This window comes from Pristis pectinata, chromosome 15, assembly GCF_009764475.1.
Source record: "Pristis pectinata isolate sPriPec2 chromosome 15, sPriPec2.1.pri, whole genome shotgun sequence".
NCBI classification, from domain to species: domain Eukaryota; kingdom Metazoa; phylum Chordata; class Chondrichthyes; order Rhinopristiformes; family Pristidae; genus Pristis; species Pristis pectinata.
The window spans coordinates 21414586-21423466 of record NC_067419.1 but is presented as its reverse complement, the minus strand read 5'-3'; the positions used below and the strand labels follow the sequence as shown (position 1 = coordinate 21423466).

Below are 8881 nucleotides of genomic sequence, written 5' to 3'. Positions count from 1 at the left end.
TTGGCCACTGTAAATTAGTATACTCCCTAGTGCAGATTAAGTTAAAAGAAAAGGGGAGTTGATGGGCACATGAGATAGAATTCGTAGGGATGCAGGGAAGTAAAAGGGAGAATGGTTTGGATATAATTGCCCTTTTGGGAGCTGGGTCCAATGCTGTGCCGTCAACTCATTCTTACATGGGTATCCTGGGAGGCCAATTCCAGCACGAGAGTCACAATTCACTTGAGTATTCTTGAGCAGAAACCTGTAGTTTCTGCTCCTTGGTGATCAATATACCAACGTAAATGAGACAGCTGAGGCAGAAAACATACATCGTCAACATTTTGCTCTCAAAGCCTCCATCCTTATTTATCATCCACCATTTCCAGCAGCCAATAGAAGAAACAATCAAACACCCCACGCATCAGTTCTCCTCACTGATGCCAGTTTGCATTCCCACCAACATAAAATGTAAAAGCAGAAGATAAGTTACACAGGCCACATGGCTAATTTAGCAGAATTTACTCTGATCACAGAGATTAACAATATGTACTATAGTGTAGTGAGGGTGATTCTTCCCCTACATAACAAGCACAGCAATCATCCATCAGTAGTGTTTGAAGAGGAAATGAGCAATCAGACTTAATAACGTATTCATTTTTTTTAAAAAACCCTTTTATTTCAGAAATCATAATTACACCATTTTTTTTACAATTTCATAGAAATCATCAACCCTTCATCCCAGCATTGTTAAAGATCATCCTACATTTTACAGATACAGTTTAAACACAAATTCTACAGTTAAAAGGGCTTCCCCTGGAAAGGGCTTTGAACAAAAGTGTTCCAATAACACCAAAGATTCTTCCAGGCTCCCCAGATAATTTAAGTACCCAAAATGCGTTTGAAAAGTACCAAACTTCCTCACATCCTATATCCATAGAAAAATAAATTCTGATGAGTTTTGTGAGCTTTATATAAGACTCATAATTGAGGTACTTGGTTACAAACACAGTGCAGCAAAAATGCTTGTATATCCTGCAGGTTCAATCAAGTATAAATATAGCCGTGCAAGTAATTTGCATCAAAAGTTTTAAGTCACTTCTTTAAAGAAAAAAAGGAGACACAAAATATTTTCTGTAGTAAAAGAGTCTGCACCAAACTGTAACTGTACCAAAAAATAAACTGCTGGAGGAACTCAATGGGTCGAGTAGTAGCATCTGTGGTCGACGTTTCAGATTGAGACCCTGCAGCAGGACCCTGCACTAGTCTTGGTGCAGGGTCTCGATCTGAAATGTTGACCATCCCATTGCCTCCACAGATGCTGCTTGAACAGCAGAGTTCTTCCAGCAGTTTGTTTAATGCTACAAATTCCTGCCTCTGCAGTCGCGTGCGTCTCCATATAACTGAATCAACTCAGAAGCTGTTCTATCAGAAATATATTTTGCATTATTCTTCACAAAGAAATCTGAAGTAATCCCAAGGTCGTAGTATTTGATTCCATTCTTTGAATTAAATCCCTTCATTGCAATTGTATATATTTTACTTAAAAATGACCCTCTAAAATGAGGCTAAAATACAGACATATTACTTAGTTGTAAAGCACAACAATTCCAAGAAACTAAGGCATTAATGTAGTCCTACTGTTAGCACTATGCAATCAAAAAGTATACTGGCTTCACTAAATGTGTATGTGGGTTTAAGCTCTTCAAAATGTTAAGAAGTGGAAACTGTAGTAAATAATATTTATGTTGTGAGCAAGCACAAACGCAAGGAAAAATGATTGCCAAGAAATTGGATTTCACATTTTCAGGTAGTGGGCTGAAGCTGCATTGAACTGAAACCTGTGTGGGTTCCACTAGGAGCAGTGACAATTTCAACATTCAACAAAGGGCACTAGCCCTTAAAGGCATACTTCCCATTGCAGCTATACAGTGGCTGCCAGAAGAGGGAAGCTGCAGAGGAAAGCTTTCCAATTCACAGAGCGAGGCTGTGCTATATTCATTACCAAGACATGTTCCAGCCTTGGATGCTGAAAAAGCTACCAGGGTCACTAGAAGAAGAGCCTGGCAGGAGGCAGTGGAAATCACATTTGCCAGGAGTGAAAATCCACCAGCACAATGGGGCAAAGCTGAAACAAAGATTATGTCCTCACCACGTACATCAAGGAGAAATCGATGGCACTATAAATACTGCTCTTTTATACTGACACATACTAAGATGTTACACAAACAAACACCACTCACCTGCCTCCCAAATGCACCTTCACGAACCCCAGCATGAATATCAGGGTTATAAATGAAAGATAATAAAATTGCTTTTCACTCTACACTTCAGCTGCTTTATTTAGGCAAAGCCTGCTAAGGATAGGATGGAGCCACACGAATGGGAAGGGGTCCCTCTCAGGCACAGTGTCCCACCAGGCAGGGGGGCTGGGCCCCCTTCCTTGTGCACAGGAGGCCCAGAGACCAAAACCCATTCAAGAGGGAAAAATGCAGGAGATCTGTTGCATATGCTCATTGTTTCATCCTGCCTGCTCCATCCCCCTTGTATTGGTAAAATGCATGCTCCATTATGACCACTGCTCTATTCCAGTAAAGCTGGCTTGGTCACAGCTTACAGGTGCACCAGGAGACACAAGAGACTGCGGATGCTGGAGTATGTGGCTCAACTCGCTGACTTCCTCCAGCAGTTTGTTTTCTGCTACACGTGTATCAGTTTTATCTGCAAGCTATGATGAGAGCTCTCAAAGGCGCCGACCTTTCTCCTTCCTCAGATGCTGCCTGACCTTCTAGCACTCTCTGATTTTACTTATAATAAGAGGTACCTTGCTTTCACTTTCCACAACCACCACCATAACAGTAAGAGCCAGAAATGAGAGGAGGAGGAGGATGACGATCAAGAGTACATATTGGATTATTGCACTTGTCTTCCCACAGCAATACCCATGTCAGGGTCCGGTACCATGAGGGAAGAACAACAAAGGCTAGGGAGTTACTTAACACAAGGAGCAACATCTAGCACTAATGGACTACAATTCAGCAGGAGGCCTGGTGAATCAGCGTGGGGGTTAGCAGAACATACATGCACTTGTACTGCCTTGGAGAATTCAGATGAAGATTATGATGGAGATGCTTTTGTGAGAAGGGAGGGGCAGATACACAAGACAGTTGGCACTATATTAGTCCCTTGGACAAATGCCAGAGATGGCAAGGAGCATGTAGGAGTCCATCTCCTTGCTTTTTCAGGAGGCTGTGCAAAGCCAGCAGGGCACCATCTCCACTCCAAAGGTAATGTAGACTTCACTGCACAGATCCAATGACAATCCCTACACACAGCAGCTACTGGGCCAGGTGATAGCCATTCAAAATCTTTCTACTTCTGTAGTCTTGCACTAATCCAGGTAGACCTCTGGTCTTTGTACCAGGGCAACAGCTTGAAGTTTTTCATCATGAGCAAGATGGTGTCTTACAGAACTGGACAGATTGCTGTTCTCCACGAGGAGAGAGGTGTTGCACGTGAACAGGTGGCTCTCTTGTGTCAGCAGAGACACACCATGAGCAGAGATATGACATGCATGAACTCATTTCTCTTCTACAGGAGCAGAGACATGTGCCCAGTTTTCACACACCTCTCGTGCTCTGATTGCACAGAGTTGACTTCAAGGAGAGGACTGAACAAAGGACAGAGTCAGAGTCTTTCAGCTGCCTCAGCTTCAGATCCGCAAGTTGAAAAGATGGTGGTGTAGCCAAGACAACATCACCTCCTGAGAGGTCAAATAGTGTGGAGGATCAGAGCATTCTTGCCCATGAACTCCAAGCAAGGTCACCTCCTATTGAGGGATACTTCAAAAATCATCTAGTACTCCAATGCTCTGTTGCATACAGATGTGAAACAACTAGAACTGTTTCTATACCTGTAACTCTACACAAGACTGACCTCTGAATTCATGTCGACTCTCAGCTCTTCCCCGCTGGCTGTACTCCATAAAGACTTTAAATGCCAGTCTCTGGAGGATATGAAGTTGAAAGCACAATGATACCCAGGCTTTTCTTCTCTGCTCTCTACAAAGCAACTCAGACTGTGCAAGTCAAAGTAATTCCTTGTAGTAAGGACAGTAAGGAGAGAGTAATCATGTGATTGGTGAATAGAGTAAAACATGATTATGCTTCTCAGGAGCCTTCATCAATTCCATTGAATTGGTTAAATAACTTCAACTGAATCTTGCAACTCAGGGCAAGTTCAACAAGGGAGCCCTCACTGTTGATTGAGAATGGACTTCATTGGCTATGCTAATCCTTCAATGCACCCCTGTATTACATTTTGCAGAACATACTGTAATGAGCATTTCTTTCAGATATAATGGCAACAACTTTGACTATTGACGATTGATATGGATTAGCAGCCCAAAGCACTAAGGCTTTTGATCCATGGTAACACTAAGAAAGCTTGATTGTATGCAAAGTCAGCATGCTTTAAATTATAATATCATCCGTCAGAAAGAGTGAAGTCTTGTAAGACATCTGAGTATCAGGACCAGGGAAAAATTCCTCTATGTATTTTATGTAGGTAGGTCTGGAAAGTTGCACGTGACGAAAAATGATGTCCCATCAAGATCACTCAGGTGTTTATATTCTCTATTGGTGAACAAACATGGAATGTGGAGATGTCTAAGGCAGAAGAATCAATGACTTGGCTTAGTCTTTACAAGAATCTTCTCTGTATTAGGAACTTCTAAAGGTGTAGCCAGACATTGCCTCATTCCTCTGCTGAGTGACATGATTCTCTTCACAGAGTTGCTGAGGAACCTCACCCCACAGCAACATCTCCCCTCAGATTTATTTTCATCCTCTTGTTAATACCCCTTTGCCCTGTGGGTTTAAGCCTCTGATGCTTGGTCTCCTGGCAGATCTTCCTCACATGAGACATGCTCTTCAGTTGGCCAGATTATGTAGCATGCAGGAGTTTGCATACTTGCAAGGTGTAGACAGGAGTGTGTAACCAGACTGACGTAGACAGTGGGATCTCTTCCTGAGAAGGCCACTGATGTGTTGGTAGCTTTGGGACTTGATACAGCAATGCTCAGCTGTGGTGGTCAGTGTGTTTGCAAGCATCAAGTCACAAAAGTAGTGGTAGATCAGAAGGCAGGGTTATCCATTAAGGGTAACTGGCAAAATGGGCTCTTTAAGGATGACGGAGTTATGCAAGCTTCCAGGAAACATGGCACTGACCATGAGAAAATTCTTGTTGCAATCAACAACTATTGGATGTTGAGGGAACAAATGACCTTTCTATTCATTAGGAGTTCTGGGTTTTTGAGGGAGCCCTTCTGAGAACAAGTGCAGCTGATGGCAGCTTACACTTTGCAGGGTTCACAACCTACATTTGGTCACTTGCAACACCTACCTCTAAGCTTTCATGCAAAGGTTTGAGCACAGTCTGAACTCTGGGACATGTGCGAGTAGCCTCCAGTGAGATTTGAAGGTGCCTTGTGAAGCCTGCTGATGTTAACAGAGTAACTTTTTAATGGCATCTAAATGAAGAACACAGTTGGTTGTTCACCTTGTTTTTAGAACCTATCAAACAACAATTGTTTTCTGGATCTGGGAGCTTCATTCTGTCAGAAAGCATTCAAATGTGTTGCATGACTGCTGATGTCATTAAGTGTGCATCTTTCACCGAGGAAATATAAGGTGCACCAAAATATATTACAACCCAGAATTGCCTAGTTCAATTTTACAGCTGATGTGATTTCACCTCAGAATAATTGTTAACACAATTTATTCCAGGTTGAATGAATTTTGGACTGCATAGCACTGAGGGGAATTTTTTTTTTAAATTATGCAATCCAGTTTCTAGGCACACTTATTCAATCTTACTGACCGGATTGCTAAAAACTTGATTGAAATGAATACATCTTCCCTAGGTTAATTTAAATAACTATATCCACAAACATTAAAAAATATAATAATTCTTTCCCAAAATTTGATGGCTACACATAGGGAAAACTTAGCTCACTCTTGAGCCTTGATGCCTAACAATTCCACCTAAAGGTGAAACATATAAGGTATTAGCAAGTTATTAGTCTACGGGCTCTGATAGGCACATGAATATTTCACATTGGCCCAAGTGAAACTGTGCAGCCATGAATGCGATGATGCCACACAGTGGCTAAGATCTGAGCACAGAAAGTTCCCAAATATGTTACCTTTGTTTGAGTCCAACGTGGCTTCACTCATCGTCTATATGGAAAATCAGTCAACTTGTTTTATTTTACCATAGCATAACTCCATTCTGAGACCCTAACAGCATCATTGCATTGCTTTGAATAAAAAAATAGAAATCATATTCTAGGAATCTTACACCACTTACAAACACATGTATTGAGAGAGGTCCTTTGCAACATTTTCCTATGCTGAGGATCACAAAACCATTGTTTAGTAGCCTGAGTGATGAGAGCAGCAATTGCACCGTCTTCAGACACATTATACATAGGACAGCACAAGGGGCTATACTTCACTTGTTTTTGGATAGGATAGTTCAATCCTCTGATTGGATAAAGTGCACGTGAGCCAGACTTCTGACAGTCACTGTTATTATGTCACTTTGATTTGTTTCCTATTCCACATGCCACGTTTGGAGTGGTAATAATGGAAGAAGTTCCTCATATATAATCTCTCCACTTCCAACCCAGCTTGGAAAATCCTACAGATAACAAAAAGTACAGAATATCATGTAAAATCTGCAAAAAAAAACTTACTTGTGATCTGTGGAAAATTTATTGTTGAAGCCATGTGGCTAATACTGATAGAAAATGATGTAAATAATGGTGGGAGCCAGTAGCCTGGCCAGTATGACAACATTTCAATCAAGATTTAATTTACTGACAACAAGATGGTTTTTACATATTTATAAATAGAACACATTCACATTATATCCTTTTCTAAAAGAACACATCCCTGATAATAAAGGATAGTAATAAAAACAAATTAGCTCGAACCTAAAAAAACATTTTAAATTGCTAATCAAGTTGGGTTCATTCAAAGGACAAAGCTAAAAAGAAAATTCCATTCTCACTTTTCCTTCTCTGACATCGAGTAGTGATTATGGAAATAAGGAGTTAATTTTTTTTGCAAAAATAGCACATTTCCACTTGATAGAACAGAAATATATTTATTGTCTTTTTCAATGGCTTTGTGAAAAAATTTCAAGTATGCAGTCTTGACAGATTTACCTTTCAACTGGCCAGTTTTGTGCTAGAGACAATTTGTTATTTGCACTCTTTATCCAGATGGTAAAATGCAACCAACTTCTATCATTAACTGATAAGCGTTTCTGAAAACATTCATGTGCAGATGGTGAAGTGGTGGTGAGATTAGCTAGAGAGACTCACGCAAGCAATGAGCCTGCCTTTGAGCTGCCTTAGGTTTTTCTGCTTCAAATAAGATCATGGCTGAAATGCAACTCAAATATTTTCCAGCCTTTGCCCTAAAATATCTTTTGTTAATAATTACATTTTAATTGTTAACAACAATAAAATCTTAACAATTACTCAATTAAAATAAACAATTAACCCAGCTTCTATTACTATTTGTGGAAAAGAGTTCCAAACTTCTATCATTCTTTGACTGTAAGGCCCAACTCTAATTTTTTGGACTAATTTTCGTTGACTTTTACACCCCAACCTGTTGAACTTGTTTCTTCCAGCCGAACCACCTTATGACCTTTTATTTTAGTATCTTGAAAAGCTGAAAAATCACACCTAAAAGCTTCTAATTTACAGGGAATACAAGCATACTTTATGTAAAATGTCAAGAAGGATGGAAGAATAAATTTTAAATTGCTTTAATGATGTCCATCTTTGTGAACACTTGACAAGTATTTTTTGTTTTTTTTATATCTATTACCTGTCTAGTAGTTCCCAGTCTTCTCCTCCCCAGCGGTCACGGAATTCCTTTGTATTCATCCCACCAATCGAGTCAAGATCAGATTTGTAGATTCCAAGCAAGCCAAAGCCATTCATTTCCCAGTATCCTAGAGATTTTCATTAAATCAAATATTATTTGTTTCTGCAACGTTTGCCACTAGGTTTATTTTAGCATTTCGTACAGGGAAAACTAGGCCTGAGAAATTCTTGGACAGGTGGGTTAAATTGGACTAATGAGTGTTTTTGAGGGCCTGCTACTGCTAAATCCAATAGTGCACAAAGCACAAGTGCAATATGTGCTGCAACAATGCACACAAAATGCTGGAGGAACTCAGCAGGTCAGGCAGCATCTATGGAGGGAAATAAACAGGTGACGTTTTGGGCCAAGACCCTTCATCAGGACTGGAAAGGAAGAGGGCATAAGCCAGAATAAAAAGGTATGGGGAGGGGGGAGAAGCACATGCAGGCAGGTGATAGGTGAGTCCAGGTGAGAGGGGGAAGGCAAGTGGGTGAGGATGGGGGTGAGGATGGGGGGGGGGGGTGAAAGGGAGTTGTGTGAGAAGCTGAGAGGTGATAGGTGGAAGAGGCAAAGGGCTGAAGAAGGAGGAATCTGGTAGAAGAGGACAGTAGACCATGGAATAAAGGGAAGGAGGTGAGCAGGTCATGTGGGTGGGGGAGGGGGCCACAGGGGAGAACAAAGGGGGGCAGAGAAAGGGAATAAAAAGGGGAAAAAAGGGACGGGGGAAGAGGGGAGGGGTTACTGGAAGTTAGATAAATTGACGTCGAGGCCATCAGGTTGGAGGCTACCAATGCGGAATATGAAGCGTTGCACCTCTAACCTGCATCTGGCCTCAATGTGGCAGCAGAGGAGGCCGTGGATAGACATGTCGGTATGGGAGTGGGATGTGGAATTGAAGCAGCTGGCCACTGGGAGGTCCTGGCTTTTGCGGCGGACGGAGCAAAGGTGCTCGACGAGGT

General features: G+C 41.3%; 1 protein-coding gene across 1 annotated transcript in view; it reads right to left on the bottom strand.

The window, feature by feature from the left end:
• Nucleotides 1-667: 667 nt before the first annotated feature.
• b4galnt3b (beta-1,4-N-acetyl-galactosaminyl transferase 3b) overlaps nt 668-8881 on the bottom strand; it is a 117736-nt gene continuing 109522 nt past the window's right edge. Inside the window, 2 exon segments of the mRNA XM_052030002.1 lie at nt 668-6681; nt 7884-8010. Coding sequence (XP_051885962.1) covers nt 6573-6681; nt 7884-8010 — 236 coding nt within the window. The 3' untranslated portion in view covers nt 668-6572.